This window comes from Cyclopterus lumpus, chromosome 17 (genome assembly GCF_009769545.1).
Source record: "Cyclopterus lumpus isolate fCycLum1 chromosome 17, fCycLum1.pri, whole genome shotgun sequence".
NCBI classification, from domain to species: Eukaryota; Metazoa; Chordata; class Actinopteri; order Perciformes; family Cyclopteridae; genus Cyclopterus; species Cyclopterus lumpus.
In genome coordinates, this window is record NC_046982.1 from 3,664,934 (window position 1) to 3,682,794 (window position 17,861).

The 17,861-nt window shown below is 40.0% G+C and overlaps 1 protein-coding gene across 1 annotated transcript in view; it reads right to left on the reverse strand.

Moving 5' to 3' along the window:
- The window catches only part of brinp2 (bone morphogenetic protein/retinoic acid inducible neural-specific 2), a 106,487-nt gene that overhangs the window by 69,204 nt on the left and 19,422 nt on the right, over positions 1 to 17,861 (reverse strand). Inside the window, exons 2-3 of the mRNA XM_034555872.1 lie at positions 3,624 to 3,814; positions 1,681 to 1,862 (exon numbers count right to left, since the gene is read on the reverse strand). Of these exons, the coding sequence (XP_034411763.1) occupies positions 1,681 to 1,862; positions 3,624 to 3,814 (373 nt within the window). The remainder of the gene's footprint in view (positions 1 to 1,680; positions 1,863 to 3,623; positions 3,815 to 17,861) is intronic.

A 17,861-nucleotide genomic window follows, 5' to 3' on the forward strand; every position in this document is an offset into this window, starting at 1 on the left:
AAACCAGACTAACTGATGCGGTAAACAGATCTTAATGGTCGCTTGCTATTCAACGTATTTATTTATAATTGTAGCCTTCTTTGCAAAAGATAAGGAGATTGATTCAGTTCCACTAACTTGATTCCCCCCACAGACACAAATGTAGCAAATTTGTAGCAAAGATTTCAATTCCTTATTAATACAGGCTGTGCAGATAATGCAGTGGCCTATTCTGTGGCCTCATGCTGAAGCTGTTATGTGATGCAGCATACTTGAAACTGTGTTACTTCTGCTTCCCCATCAAAATTGTGTTTTTTTGTGATAAAGCTTGTCAATAGATACAAAAGCTGTATTAGTTAGATTAGAGTTTATCTACAACAGACTTTCTTTAAATTCAAATTGAATGTGCTCACATCAAATCACGTCTCTAACATGTAGAACCATTTCAAGGCTTTGTGAGAAAATGTGTTGAGCAATCAAGTGTTTTCATCTTCGAACAAACTCTTGGCAATGTAAAAGGTCGCTCTCACCTGTGTACACACGGCGACTTGGAAGCGTGCACCGTTAACGCACGGTATTGGCGCCCAGCATGCACCCTTTTAAATCTGATTAGCTATTTAAGTTGAAGCACGAAAGCACAGTCCGCCCACCCACTCACCTGCTGCCGTGGCACGAGCGCCAACCGATCTGCTCTAAAAAAAAAAAAGAAGTAGCAATTGGTTCTGCTTTGCCTCTAGTCGTCGAGAGAAAAACAAGGTGAAACCAGGCGCAGCAGATAATGGGATTCATTTGTTCGGAGTTCTTGGAGTGGATTTCCAACATAAATCCGTTCCTCTTTGCAATTAACGATGAAAAGAGCTAAAGCTCGGTGATGGGTTTCGGGTGAATGACGCCTCACCGTGTCAAGGTGAGTCGAGTTTCGTGTGCAGATGGTACACAGAATGAACAAGAACTGACTTGCGTGCTGAAAAAAATTAATTTGTTGAACCACTTAAAATTCTAGAAATAGTGCCACTTTGTGCTATAAATCCAGCAGCTTTTATCAGAAGTGATGAAAATGACCAGGTGTTTTTAACCCCCCACGTGCACACGCACACCTACGGGAGAGCGCACACCAGCCTGTAACCCAGTTCAGATGGCATACAGTCAAGTACAGTATGCAGAAATACACTCTACCCCCCTCAACTGGGACTTTAAAGAAACTTGACATTTTGCCTCGCTTTAGTGCCTCTGTGGGTTGCAGTGTGCTTCTAATCCAGCCTGCCATTTATGAAAAAAAAATAAAGAATATTTTCTCCGCTCTCTCTCTCTTTGCCTCTCTCGTATCTCCCGCAGCTTTTGAGCAATGATGCACCTTGGAAATAATCTTTTTTTTAAATGGATTGTTTGTGTGCATACCTTGAGAGCGAGGGGATTCTTGGGGCTATTTGTTACAGGCGCAGCACGGAGTGATACGTCCAAAAGGGACAGTTTTATAGGAGCCTTAATGTTTGTGCATCTAACTTGAAGCGTGGCCATTTGTGGACCTGGAGGACTGCAAACTCAGAAGTCTGCGTGCAGCAAATAAACACAGTATTTTCACCGGGGCTTTGTACTGAAACGGACACGTTCCAGCTCGGTTCGACAGTGTAGTGTAGAATATATATGTGGACACGGCGCCTAATGTCAGAAGGCTCAGTCGCCCACCGGCCTGTACAGTACCTTGATGGCAGCGGTGGCAATCTGGAGGTGGTGCAGTCGCCTCAGGGTGCTCTCTCGATCCGTGAAGTAGGAAGCGGCCAGCTGATGGAGCAGCTCCAGAGACACCACCGAGCTGTTGCTGCTACCCTCAGACTTCTTGTTCAGCTTCTGCTTGTCCAGGAAAATGGTCAAAGACTCCTCTCCTGCAGAATCAATAATCAGTGGATAAATCTGGTCAGTTTTTTTAGTTACCTAAACTCTCGTCATCTCGTTAATGGGAGAATTACTGAAGGGTGACTTCCTTTTTAACAGTTCACCATGCCATTACTGACTATATATGTGTGTGTGTGTGTAAATCATTTTCCTATAAACAGCAAAATATACTTCACAGCTCAATGTAAACCCGGCTGGTGAGACGGACATATAAAAGCAAGCAAAAAAGAACAAAAGAGAAAAGAAAAACGAGATTGTGGATCATTGTGCAGTCGCTCAGCCACGGTCTAATCAGCATGCAGACAGGCTCAGCCCATTTAGTGGAGGCTGTTAATTACATATAGAATCTAACTATCAGTCTGCCGCTGCATTCATCTTTATCCTCTGTCTCCCACGCTGATGCTCACATCCAGTGATAATTGGTGCCACAGTTAGATGGCCGGGGATGAAATGTTCAATGGTAGCCAACGTGGCCTGTTTTGGAAGATGAATGGGTAATATTGGCTTCAAATGATTCAGTTTTGTCCATAAAGCCCATTACATTTGTTATAAGTTAGTGTAAAAATCAGAGATCATTTTATAATTTCACTGTGGGGTTTTACCGTCTATAAGTCAAAGTTACCGTGACGTCACCCATTGGTTTGTGGATGTTTTGAAGCCGCAAGTTCAGAATTTCGACTGTCTCCATCTTGGTTTTTGTCCGTCACCATCTTGTAGGTGACAGAAGAAGGGTGAGCAAACAAGACACTTTTGGCAGCCAAATAGTTTCAATTAAAGTTTATGAACTTTATGAACACTATGAAAGACAAAATAAATTGATAGCACCCACAGCAGACAACGCAGGTAGCAACCCTGTCAATCAAAAGGTAGCCCCTGCCCCCTAAAGCATACCCTGCTTTATGGTTTATTTGACTCTACATGGACCATAATTTACGAAATGAACATCATCATTTTCTCACAGTCGCCCCCTGATGGACATTAGAAAGAATGCAGGTTAGAGCACTTCCGTGTTGTCTTTACTTTACAAAACCAGAGGTTGACGCTTGGTTTTACAGAGTAGCCTGGCTTATTTATCCCCCTGACTCTGATTAAAGGAATGCTTAGATGCGGAAATATTTATACTCACTATCAATTTTATTTTACAAAGTCCCTTTTCTAAACAAAATTAAAATAAAAAATTAAAAAACCCAACCGACTGTAAAAACTGTACTTGTGTATCTGGGCTGCTATGAGATCAACGGTGTATAAATACTGTATCATGAGGTCATCCCTTTTTAACGCAACAAAGGTCTCTGTCCTGTTTTGCGGGGGGGAAGGCACCCGATCGATACGGCTCGCGATTCCGTTCTGTGAGTTACTTTTGTCTTCGGAGATTGAGGCTGAAAAGGAATCCAATAAAAAGAGACATATGCTGAGAAATGTGTCAATTTAATCCCGCCTGCTTTGTAAAGCTCTCGTAGTCGCACGCAACGTTCATCAGAGGGAAGGATGAGTTAAACATTACTGTGGAAAACAGACTTGGTTGAATGCTGCAGGTGCAAGGTGTTATATTGTTATCTATATTGCTGCTTTTCACCATTTCCCCTTCGAAAAGAAGAACCCAGCACGCACACATACAGTATATCACACACTCCTCTGCAGCAGTGCACTTACATGGGCTACAACACCTCTGAGACGTATAATGAGGAGCTCCTCTATTTCTGGTGCATCCCGACATTTCCCCGAAAATAAAGGCGAGTGTGTCACCTCACCTCCCAGGGTAGCAGAGACGAGGAAGTGGGTCCCGTACTTCTTGATGAGGTTCTCGTTGATTTGCTGCAGGGTCGGCCGTCGCCCCAGTAACCGCAGGTTGCGCAGGAACTCCGGCGCTAAAGGCAGCGGAGATCTGAGGAAATCTCTCTTCTCTGTTGCCAGGCTGTTCACCTTCCAGTGGCTGAACTCCCTGAAATGATGCAAGCGATAAAACGGTGAGTACTGGCTCAAGTTCAAATCTCAGGTAAGAATGATGGACATATGGACATTTTCAAACACAAAAGAAGCTGGAAATGTACTCCGGCAGGAGGTGCTACATATCTGTCCAAATTAATTGTGACCATATCTGCCCTAAACCTTTTTCATTCGTGCCATACAATGCATGCTTGTCATTTCCAGTGTGTTGTATGAGGATATAATCTATATGTCCACATATATATGCATCTCTGTTAGCCGCAATCTGTCTTGCTTTTAAATGCAAATTAGGTTTGGCGCTGAAGCTCAGAGAGGGATGGTTATGCGCCTGAAGTCTACATGGTAACTTCCAAAAACATCTGAAGAAGAATAACATATGCAATTTAGCAGTGTAACTAGGTAGCTATCAACTAGACAATAACGAACAAGAACAAAGAAACGCATAGATGCCTCGTCGGGGGGGGGGGCGCGACACAGAATACAAGCAATCGAACGGAATATCCCACCCAATCCAACCTGATTGCTCCCATATATAATTGCAACGTAAGGGCCACTTGAGACAACAGAATCCTCAGTAATGGATCTTTTTTGTTAACATTTATTTCAATGACTTCTCAATGAGTTCATAATTACACGGTTAACAGTGGGACTTGAACATTAAATTAGATTATTTTCCTTTTGCTGGTGATATCATTGGGATCAATATCTAGGACCTTTAGATCAGTCACTGCCGAGGAAGGTGCTAATCGAAATGCCAAGTCTTGATTCAAGTGAAACGCTTGTAAAAGCGGCACTATCTGGTATGTTTATGTGGAAAAAAGGTCAAATTACTAATCCCTTTAGTGAAAGGTGTTGCTCATCAACAACCCCACAAACCATTTTCACACTTTGAGATGGTTATTTTTGGTTTTAAAGCTCGCAAATTGTTTTGATCCAGTCTCACAGCTGTCCTAAATATTTTTCCAGAAGCAACACGCAGCTAGGTGGTAAATATAACTTAGCATGAAGCAGCTAAAAAGCCAAGCATTTTATCAGGTGTTGGTGGAGACCAAAACATAGCTCAAAAGGAGAATGGATATTGTAAGTAATTCCTAGTGTAGAAGTACAACACAAAATGAATGAAAACATTGCTCTGTGCTTGCTAAACAATCTGTGCACGATGTGTAAAATTACATTTGCAAATTTCAAATGCAAAGTCATGTTGCCCTTATTCGCCAAAAACTCAAATCCAGTCAGGTATTTCCAATGTCAATCAATTACTCTCAATATGATAATGTTAAAAATCAAACAAAAAAACATTATGAGGACATCATTGACCAGGCAAATTCACGCCATATGTATAATGGCTGAGCCCGCAGCTAGAAGCTAACTGTGCTAATAGCACCAACAGTGCAAAACACTAGCTACTAGTGTTCCCTAAGGCTGGACGGGAAGGTTGATGCTACGCTTCTGGACCTAAACTAGCGAGTTACATTGTATTCACTTCTCACGTGATCAAAGGTATACTTGACATTGGACGACAAACATATTACCCAGCAATCCTCATTGCATATCTGTATATGACGAAAATAACAAATAAAATAAGATGTTTTTGTCTATTCTCTGTAATTAGTTATTTGAACATAATTTATTTCTGACGTAGTAAGCACCAAAAGCATCCATATGCCCCGTTCTGTTTAAATGTATGCCAATGTTGCTTACCATGACTGAGGCTCTCAGTCCATTGAGTTCTATGGTAAACAGGTCCTATATATCAAGTTTTGTTTTTGAATTTTTGTACAAAAAATTCTAATTCAGAAGTAAACAGTGTATTTATCGGGGGCAATTTTTAGCCGCAGATTTAGTGCTCTACAATATTAAAGGCATCAACGCAGTGTACTGTATGTTCATGAAGGAACAGTGTGGCTCATTGATGTATAATGAGCCACACTGCAAAGAGAAATAATCTCCCAACAGGTATGATCAATTTAATGTTGGATTTGGTGTGTTTTCAGATGATTTGTTGACAACAAGATACATGCTAAACAGCAGTGTCCTATCTATGCGCAGAGAGATGAGTCTGGAAAATGCGTCCATTTCAAGCAGCTGGTCAGCATTTCACCACTTCACTCCTGCCACAGTGGAACCCCATGGTACATGAAGATTATGAAAATACCAGAAGAAAATGTACAGATCCACCTCATGTGCATAATTTTGCTGGTAAAACAAGAGCCGTTGAATATTAGCACACTATGTATGCATTCTCTCTGAGCGAAATACCAGCGGTGCCACAGTTTTTTCCCATAAGTACTCTCCCCGACACACACACACGCACACACACACACACACACACATTTAGGAAGAAAAATACACAGAGGGAGGTACATATACTGTATCATTGTTTCTTACAGTGCCTGTTTGCGGTGAATAGTTTACTGTCACCGACAACACAATACTGTAATTATGCTGTTGACTGCATTATGACAACACAGGAAGACATACAATAGGCAGAGTTTCTTAATAATACGCACGCATTGAGACAGCAGCATTGTAAAGGGCAAGCAATGGGCTGTAATTAGCTTGTAGGAGCTGTGTTGCATATTAGTCTTCAAAGGAAAGCTCAGATTTCTAACCATTTAGCACACACCATGAGTAAGCCCCCCCCCCTCCCTCGGGAGCATATGGTCAAACTAGTGCTTCATTAGGATGTTCATTGTCACATTATGCACCAATTAATGTCTGTGGCCCGGCCACAATCACAGTGCAACTTGTATCATTAACTCTGGCCGCACTGTTGTTGTTTTCTTTCATGAAAGCAGGGCAACTCGGGGAGACTGAGGGCACAGTTCAGAGCTGTCAGCGAAACGTGTAGAGGGATAATTAGAGAGAAAACACAAGAGGGGCTAGAGCTGTCGTAGCCTTCCCAACACCTATCTGTTTGCTCCTCCGCAGTGTGTGGCCGTTACTTTATCCGAACCATCTCGCATACTGTAAATAACTTTTTTCAATGATTATCCCACAAAGCAGTTCTTGGATTTCAAATGTAATACAACAAACACATGTTACAAGTGAAAGTCCTTCAATCCACATTTTGCCATAAAACTATAGAAACATGAACCGCAAATATAGACTTCAAAAGGTACTATATGTAACTTTCAGAAGATCCTTTGTTAATGACACCTGTGGCCATAAAGAGAACTGCAGTCATCCTGGCATCCAACAAAACAGTAACAAGACATTACATTACAGATATCATATTTAGAATAACATTACTATCTGTATTGTTCCTATATTTAATCTGGATCATTGGCTCAGTGATACTTACTAGCTAACTTTCTCAGCTAATGTTAGGTCCATGCTACACAGCTAATTGCAGCTAGCTGGCTAACCTTAGGTCACGTTACGGTTAGCTAGCTGGCCGTCCCCACCTTGCAATCAATGGCTTTCGGCTCGCGCAAATGTTAGTCAAATCTTTGCTTTGTACCATTATTGTTGGCTTAAATCAACACACTTTGTCATAATACATATGTTGGTATCATGGATAAAGATAACTGGGGAAGTCATTTGGCAAGCTAGCCAACTCACATTTGTTGTATTTTGCTCGCAATAACGTGAGCCAGAAAGCGAGGTACAGGGCCGAGGACTGGCAAGGCACTCGGGAGCAAAACTCTGGAAGTCTGGAATTCACATTTTCATTATAAATCAGCTATAACTGTTGGCTGAGTAAATGGGATGAAAAGCTGTTTAATAATGTTCTACAATGTTGTCGAACCTCACATTCACAATTACAATATGTTGAGAAAAGAGGGTTGTGCAGGGTTTCTTAATTTTGGTATTTATGAGCACTTCATTCGTAATTATCCTTGAATTGTGACCACCATATTTGCAATAATACATTTGTTGATTCAGTCACATGTATATTTTATTTATATTTAGTAGCTTTTTTGGGCACATAAGCAGCAATTTAATGTATATCGGGTCGCAGGTGAAAGTACTTGATATATTTTATATATTTAAATTGTGAACAGCTGTTGGTTGTGAGTGCATCATAATACATACTGCAGTGGACCATCATGATATTTACTCCTTAACCCACGTTCCATTTAGTTTTAAACCATCACACAAAATACTGTTAATGCAAGTGCACATTCCTGGATTACCTTGTAACATGAGCAGCTTAATTCTTTTGTTTACCTTCAATCACTGTGACGGATGATACAATGATTGACTTTGTGATAACTTTGTGATGAAACCCTGTCTCGTATTATAAACAGCTGAGTAGTATTTTAGTGGTTGATAAGCCTTTAAACTCATAGATCTCTTACTCAAACTGCACTCTACTAGATCATAATTTATCATTTTACATGAACCTGAAACTAAAAGCTCACACCAGAGGAGCTAATTTGCCTTTTTGTTTATAACAGGGTGTTAAAAGAGAGCAATATTATTATTATTAAAACTCTCTTTCCAGAGGAAATTTTCCCTTTCATCACTCAGCACGACTCCAATTTTGTCTTTTTTATTTTTTACATCTGTAAAAAGAGGTGAACATTTTCTCATTTCGGCCACAAGAGGCTGAAGTGCACTACAAACTATATATGTTAGTGTGCATGGACCAAAAACATTAATGTTTTTAGTCCTGTTTAGAACAGTGCTCAGTCCAGCCTCTTGTGGCCGAAATAATAATTACAACAACAAACATTTATATGAAAAATGACCATGAAAGAAGAAGAAAACAATCACTGATGGGGAAAAAGGAAAAGTTACTTGGATAAATGTTCCTGGCAAAACAGTTTTTACTGCACTTCTTATGTCGTAAAACAGAACAGAGCAAACAATGTAGAGCAGACTTATTTTTATTACATTTAATTGTTTTCTTACTTTCCTCTCAGAGTATCTTTTTTCCTATGATCAATGTTTCACTGAGGTGTATTGCATATTCTCACGCTTCCAGATTTGTCCTCGCCTGCATGTCTATATGTCCAAAGGCTCTCGATCATGTATTTACAAAACAAAAAAGGTGAGATGCAGCAACTTCCTTTTAACACGAGGACTGAAAATCCCAACAAAAATAAATAAATGGCATTAAAACGAACAATTATCTGCGTAACCAAATGATGCCACAGTAATATGCTCCCTCTTTCCTGTTCTTTTGAGTTCAATCTTTATTGGGAGCTTAAATATGACTCACTCGTGTTGAAGGCGGCGGAGGAGACTCTCTTCTGAACACCCACTCCTGCCACATGAGTAATAACTGTGAGGTTTTCCATCTACAGTTTAATGCATTTTTCATCCACCTACCAGTTCATTCTTTTATTACAGTCGATCCAAGAAATCTTACTCTATCCAGGCTGATAACCGCATGAGTTTCCCCTCCACTCTTTGTTCCTCGCCGCTTTATCCGTCACAGCGACCCTGCTGATTGCTGCAAACACACACCTGTTTGTTTTTCAAAAATAGGCTGGACACAATAGGAGGGAGGCGATTGCTATCTGCCGTGGTCTGTTACAAACCGACACAATGTATCTGAAAGAAATACCACCATTTATGAAGCTGATGCCATTTAATTTTCTGAGACAATGCCAGTTTTCATACAGTTTGGTATGACATTGAAAGGGAATTGTAGCAACCCTGATCATCAGCAGTGTTGTTCCAGCAATTGATTTTCATAAAGTAGTGAGACTTGATGGAGCCAGATGTTCCTCGTGCAGAATTTCTATGAAAAGATATATGATGGACTTCATAAGCGAACAGATTTAGAGATAACTCGGTCTCTGAGTTGATCTTTCTGTGTAGAGAAAAGGTTTTTCGATGTGAGGTCCTGGGTCAGGGATGTCGTATGTGTACAGATTGTAAAGCCCTCTGAGGCAAATTTGTAATTTGTGATATTGGGCTATACAAAATAAACTGAAATTGAATTGAAAAGTTTTGGTTTCCACAATTCTGATTAAAGGGAACTCAAGGAAAATGTATTATATTGTCAACATACTGTATCGACAAATCCAAATATACAAATTCAAAAAGAAAGCCTTTCACACCAGAGACTTTTTTGTTTTCAATTTCTATTTTAATAGTTATAATACTTTTTCTTTTTTTTTATGACATTGGGTGGATAAAAACTGGCCAAAGTCAATCCAACTGTGTTGGTTGGAACATATATAGATATTCTAATTTCCAACAGCAGTTAAATGACAAATATCCCCAGCGAAAAGGTCAATCTCATTTGAATATGAGACAACAATTAGTCTGCAGTACGCATCAGCAGGCATTAGTTTTTAGCTCAGCATTTAGTCCGGCGAGTCACGGGACGGTGGCCCCCGTGAGCTGCGCGCTGATTAACCGCAGCTGATGGAGACGGATGTGTGTTTTCTGAGCCGCTACACGGTGACTGAGCGCGGCCGAGGAGAGCCGACGGCGACGAGGGCCGGAGACGCAGAGGGGAGCGGTGCATCATTCGCTTCTCCGACAGTTAACGTGGGAGACCGTCGGGCTGCCTATTTGGCTAATGGTGATAGATGGTGTTAATTAAAAGGTTTTAGCATTGCGCTGATTGCACCTGCAGCTCCGGTGCTCGGTTTCGCTGTAGCAGAGGGGATCTTTGGTTTTATTTATGTTTTTGAACAGGGGACAAACATCCCTTTGGATGTTCCTCCCGGAAGCGTGTTGGGGAAAAAATATCATCTGGACGCTATTAGCTATCAGATTCAGAGAGAGCTGTGGATTGTATGTATTAACTCTTCACAGCTGCGAGGAGAGGGGATCCACTGAGAGGGGATCCACTGAGAGGGCCTCTGGTGTTTTACATGTGTCAGTGCATTGTTTAATGTTACCTTGCTCTATACACCGGGCATCATTTATCAAACATCCATACGCACAGCATTGATCTGAACTTGTATTTTAGCAACACATTTACTTTTGTTTGATTCATCAATATTTTCTTCTCTTCAAAATATTGAAAGCCACAGTAAGTATTAGCTGTACTAACGTCAGTACTTGTATACTCATACACACACATCCTGGGCCATCTGAGACCTGGAGACTCTTTGAGATCGGTAAAAAAAAAAGCTTTTTAATAAAGTCAGTACATCCATTGAATTCCAACATGTAGAATCCTTTTTCATGTTAATGCTTTGTTCTTTTCTGTCTTTGGGGTATTTTATTGACATTTTCATTTGTATTGTTTAATTGTCTGATTTTATTTCTGTATAATCTATATAAAGCACACTGTTGTTATATTTTGAAAAGTGCTGTATTAATAAGATTGGAAAAACAATCGGAAACGACCTGGAAAAACATCCATCTCTCGAGTTGCTAAAAGTTTCACTGCGTTCGCCCGTAAAAAGCTGATTCATAGTCACGTTGTTAATCGTAAATCACATTGCTTCTATTTCAGCTTCCACACACTGTGTATCGAGCAGCAGAAGCATACGTGAATCTCTAAATGAGTGTTTGCCATCATCACCATCATCCTTTGATCATTGTTAAGTAGAGAAATATGTTTTTTAGGTAAAGGAGAAAAGTAAAATTAGGTTGAGCGTTCCATTAAAGAAATTAATTAAATAGGAAACAAAGAGAAGGTGAGAGAAACCACGAGTTCAGTTGCACTCCTCCCCCCCTTCCAACCGCACGCCACAAGCCTATTTGTTCTGAACTCGGAGTCATGATGACAGGTTTGTGGTGTTGAAAGTGAACAGAGCTGCGACTTTATAATGAGCAGTTTCACCTGAATCGGGTACTCGTGGCCCAGATACTGTTGGTGGAGGAGCGCACCACCCTTCAAGATCCACCGTGAGAGCCGAGCTCCGGCGCTCTCAACCCTCTCAACCCTCTCAACCCTCTCAACCCTCTCAACCCTCATCCTCGGTCGGAGATGAGCCTGGTTTTGCGAGATGGAGGGGTGATACAAAAATATTATAATAATCTGCAGATTTGTCCTCAATCTAAACCCAAAGTAATCTGGGATATTTGCTGCTGTCTCCCTGTCCGGATATGACTCTTGTCATGCAGTGTTTGTTACTGAGAGTGGGATTGGAATAATGTTCACTAGAATTATGAATAAATATAAATGTAAAAATGCTAACAATAATAACAACAACAAAAATAATGTAAAATGTTGCTTTTTTGTGCTATTTTTTTTAAGCCATCTGATCGTTCTATGTTCTTAAGTGAGCGCTCCGACTAATAAATATACTCTTGAAACAATAGTTGTTATTTAGCTTTTCTGAGGCTACGGCCAAGATGACGGTAGCACATTTTCATAACCGCATTTTCCCGCCACTGCAAGGATATGAACGTGAGATTGGAAGTCAAATCAGGATCTTTTAGATCAAATTGTTGAATTTGAATGCAGAGTGTTAGTGTTTTATCTTTCCACAAACCTTGAATGTATAGTAGCTACTGTACATGTCCGCCGAGTTTGGTTCTGCATGTAATGCAAACCATGTCGCTGCATATTTTTATCAGTCAGTTGATTTGTGTAGTTTAGATTAGATTAGATTCAACTTTATTGTCATTACACATGTATTAGTACAGAGGAACGAAATGCAGTTTGGCATCTAACCAGAAGTGCAACAGAGAGTAAAATTGCACATCTGGAGAGACGCCGGGCCTCGCCATGTTCACGCGCCGCCATCTTGGTCGTTTGACATGGCAAAGGAAATACACATTGGGTCTTTTAATTACATATATGATATTAATTACAGCCTGAGGAACAACAGGTATGACTATTTGACAAGAACATAAATGCACTTGGAAATCCAAAAACTATGTTGACAAAAGTTTCTTTTTGAAGTTTCTTTTGACATTGGCAAAAAAGTATGATGTTCACTGTGCCGGATTACAAAGCTCATTGATTGTCATGCTGTACTGAAAACCATGGCAACCAGTGGCTGCCTGGAAATAATCTAAAATGATGTATTTAAAAACGGGCAACAAAAGATGTAAATTACACATCATTTGAAGTTAAGGAGCTAAGACATGCAAACACAATTAGCATAGTCATTTAAAATAAGGTTGGGCTGCACCAACAAGGATTCATTTAATCTAAATTTAATTCTAATCAGAGTTTAGCTAAATTTTGTTTAAATGAGTAAATCCGGATTAAAATTAAGCCGACAGTAAGGGGTGGATTCGCAGTGAGGAAAAAAGACACAGCCCGGTGGTCCAATCTCCCTGTTCAGCTCCACGATTTCAAAATCCAGCAACAGCGTCATAAAACTCAACGGGGTTGAGTTTGCCCTTTAACCTTTTTTTGAGGAACTTGATTATTTTTCATCTAAAATAAAGTGCAGCATATTTTAAAAGTTAAATCTCCTCAACTGGATCACATTTTAAGTGCAAAGTTAATTGTTTCGCAATTGTTAACTAGTTTAAAAGTTTGATGCAACATGATTTCAACTTTCAACCGTGACTTAATCTGCTTTAAATATGAATCCATGTTGGTAGGTCGGCGGTGTTGTTTCCACGGACGACGTACTTTATTGGTTGGTAACAAACTTGACCCTTTTGTTAAATGTCAAAAGTATACTTGAATGTTACAGTATATATTCACTTCATTATCAGAGCTGCCATCAGAACCCCGATGTGTGTTGCTGCTGTCATTATCTTTTCATTGTTGACGAACAGCTCTTGGACCCTTCTTGGATGCTGCAGTACATGACCTATTTGGATGCATCATTATGTGACAGATGTGTCCCATCATTTACGCATTTACAACCGGAAGATCTGGAAGTAGGCTGACGGGTTCCGACTTTTTAAGAGCTCGATGCCACTATTTGAATCCCAAGTTTCTTCAGGAATGTAGGGAGCCGGTTGGAGCGCTAAAATGTGAACTTTTTTAAAATTGAAATCTTTCTTCCCAGTCTGGAATGACGTTCCCACTTTTTAGGAGTCATAAGCCCCTGAACCTCAAAATGACCTAGCGTTCGTCAAACCGCCATGTCAAACGCTCAACCGAGAGTTGACCCTCCCCGATGGTCTAAATAAATGAACCAGGGCCGCTTTACTCTTTAAACACCGAGAGCCGGAGTCCATTATCTTGTCCTGAGATCTGAGTTCATTAAAAGTCCCTGCTGTCTTTTGGGAGCCCACTAGAAATAGACCCTCCGCCCAGCCCGGCGGGTGGAAGCCAGCGCATGATTTTTTAATGATGTCTGAGTTGCTCCCACCAGAGTCATTATACGTCTCCTGAAAGGGATTAAACTAGAGGCTGACTGCAAGGGACCCCGACCGGGGATCCCGTTATGACAGCTAATGACAGGAAGGGAAAGCTACAGATTATTTTATCGCTTTATGATTGATTCAGTAGTATTTCCAGGTGAGCGCGGTAAAGTTTTTCTAGTGAGTTTCAAGTTAGAGTTTTATTGCACGCAGGGGAAGTCAATCCAATTTGAATGTGTGGGAATGTTAAATTTGAACGGTGTGTCCTAAATCTGTACGAGGCATCACCTGCCGACTTACCAGGCTGGCGTATCTAGGTTGAGTGTCTCTGTCAGCTATTAAAAAATGTGTCACGCTTCAGCTGAATCTTGTTGGCTTAAGACACCACACTTTATACAATATGTCAAGGACACTGCTGGGATTTATTTATACATCATTGCAGGAAATTGAAGGAGCCATTTTTACTTCATAAGGCTTTTTTGTTGAAACTTTCACTTGAAGGTTGAGAAGTAATAAGGTCCTAATTATAATTATGTAATAACATAGATCAAATATACTGAAAATGGTTTCAGATGAAAATGTTGTACTTTTTTTTATAGTACTACCAATATAGTACTATAAACACGTGCACGTAGCATTAAAATGCTACGTGCACCAGCAATTTTAATTAAAGAAATGCAGCGTATCTTAACTAAAGGCAGGAATCTCATACTCTGTACATTTGCACATCTATGTGCATATGTGTGTGTGTGTCTTTTGCATGTGTGGGTGTATTGCTGGGAACCCAAGGACGTGCAGTGTCAAAGTTGTCAATATTAATGCTGTGTCCAAGAGCAGGGGGCGGGGCTTCAGGGCTCAGTGGACTTAGTCCTGCAGGTCAACCCACTAGAGGCTTTTTTACCAGCTGCGGCTCACTGACTGCTGTGCGCCTTTTGCTGCTGGATGCTGTATGTTCACAGAATTCTACCAAACACACAGGCACTAGCAATGATACAATACTGACGGGTTACACTTCACGTTGCAGGTCTGGAAATTCTGACTCACTTGCTAGTTCATTTCTTAGAAAAGAGTCAGAATTTTGCACTAATTATGGGTAAAACAGACAGTGTTCTAATGAATTATTTTCAAGTATTTATTCAGTTCAAAGGAGGACCCAGATGGAGAAGAATAAGTAGGCAGGTCGAATTAAACAAACAAAACGCTTTAATAACAAAAAGCTGATTGCAAAATGTAAAAAAAAAAAAACTGAGCAAATCATGACGGGTCAGAAAAGCACACAAAGGCAGGAAGTAAAATAAGACAAATTAAAGAAGAGAACTTTTAAACCGAAACGGGAAACAAACGTAACAAAAACTCCAGACCATGACTTCAAAATGCAAAAGAAAATGTTCAATTTGTCGGCAGACAGTTGTTTTCTACAAAATAAATGTAAAAAAAAAAGAAAATAAACCATTCACACTGTGGTGAGATGTCAAAGTTGTTTTCTCAAATTGCCTCACCTGCAGGTTTACATTTAACACGGCTAATAACGTGAATACAATAACCATTTTGTGAAAAAACATCTACATTGTCTTATACTTAGTACCAAATGAGATGGTTATTTCCAATAAACACAACTTCAGTCACATTATTACACTTAAACACATACATATAGGTGGATGGACTATCAAAACGACATATGAACTTCTGGATGTGGCTTATGTTGTAAAATGGAACTACTTGGATGGCTTTAAAATAAGTGTTTATGTGTCTAGGTTACGTACGTGACATAGTATGTGACATTGTTACATACTGACATCATCAGTTGATGCGTGTCCCATTTTATGGTACGACAACCAAATTTCTCTTGTTTTTCCATTGAAAATCTAGTTATTTTGTCCACATAAATTTATGAAAAGAGCGTATTAAGTGCTCTTTCAGTAAAGTACTTATTCCACATTCCACATAACCTTTGGAATTACATGTTAAGGTCACACTAAATCTAAACGGTCAGTTTTATAGGTGGACGTGACATAATAGTAAAAAGAAGAGGACAGAAGAAATACAAGTAGGATAGATGTGTTATGGAACATATGTCCAGAACCTGACATGTGTATCCTTTTCCTTTTTAAAAATGTATATGTCGTGTTGAATAATACCAGTTTTATCAGAAGATAAAGAATGTAATAGACTGCAGCAATGTGGTCTTGTGCACTGGCTATACCGTATATATATATATATATATATATTTTTTTGTAATCATCCTGAAATAATAAAGGCTTGACATGGTGTTGATTCAATACTGCCGAGCTTATTCCAGCTTTAACAGAGCCTTTCTGGACACATTCTGCAGAGAAAGATTAAAAAAAAAGAATAAGTTAACCCAGAGGATGCATGGCGTGCTCCGACTCTGCTCGCCAACCTACCTGCCTTCCTGTATTAGTATCATACCGGAGAAATCAAGGAGCTGAACCTTTCCCTGTTAAGTTTCTCGGAGCTATTTCGAGTGCCGCAGCCAATCTCCCCACGTGTGTGTGTGTGTGTGTGTGTGTGTGTGTGTGTGTGTGTGTGTGTGTGTGTGTGTGTGTGTGTGTGTGTGTGTGTGTGTGTGTGTGTGTGTGTGTGTGTGTGTGAGTGTGAGTGTGAGAGAGAGAGTGAGTGAGTGAGTGTGTGTGCGAGAGGAGGCTGATGTGTCCTATTTCCCTTTAAAACATAAAAAAAAACACACACAAAAACTAGGTTTTGGGTTTATTAATATTTGTATCCACTGCTCCAGTGCCCAGAAGAGAGACGAGGTCTATCACTTCACCATGAGACACCCTTGTCTGCATTGAAATGGATTCATTTCAAATGAGAAGGCTTCAATTTGATTGTTTCTCAGGCTTAATAATTGCTTTGAAGGAAACTGAGATTAAATATCTTGCCTGTCTTTGACATAAAAAGTGCCCTGCCACTGTTCATTTGTTGAGATACCCTCTGTCTGTCACTGTGTGGTACTTTCTGCGGCTTTCCAATAGCACATTCCTAAAAAGGCATCGCTATGTATATGGGTAGTTGCATTATTCATAACTCCTACTGCAAGGGCAGATTACTTATTGATGTGCATAGGTATCCCCAAATCACAAGGTGAGGAAGTTTGGAAAGTTCTTAAAGTAATGGAATGAACGTACTACAGTGTGGTTACATAGATTGCGTGCGGGCACATGCACATTCATGAAATATTTATGGAAAAGACACGGCCAATTAGAAGCACATTCCTTTTCCCTTGTGCTTAATAGCATTAAGAATGAGCTGGTAAAATACTCACTGGGATATATTTGCGAAGCAGCTCTCAGCTCCTCTGTCAGGCCGCTCTTCATTATGGTCTGTGTGGCTTGCTGGCTGCTTTATGTTTCAGTGTCTGCAGTAGGGCCGTAACAATGGCTACTTTCTTTTGCTGTTTATTTCACAACTATACGTCATATATATATATGAAATTTGTTGGAAGCCTGGCCTTTGCAAAAAATACATTAAAAAAATATATAAAAAATGTAATCTTAGCTTAATTCAACTCTTGTCATTATAGATACTCCAGGGCTCCAACCTTAACTTCCACATATGCAGAATGTAGATTAGATCATGTTTGCCATTTATGCTCCTCGTACAAACATGTAAAGGTGTAACTGGCCACAAGTAGCTACACTAATTCAGTAATACAGCATCTCATCTCACCATCAAATCAAGGAAGTGATAGGAAGTTTAAATAAAACCTGTAATTGGTAATGTTCAGGCTGGATATAAATAGTGGAAAGAAGGACTTAACATTGGGGAAATACAAGTCAGAATTGACTTGCATCTTATTGCATAATTCGTCTTGAAACATTGGAGGTTGTGTATACTGTATAATGAAGAAAGAAAACCTCATTCAGAAACCAATTGATACTTGT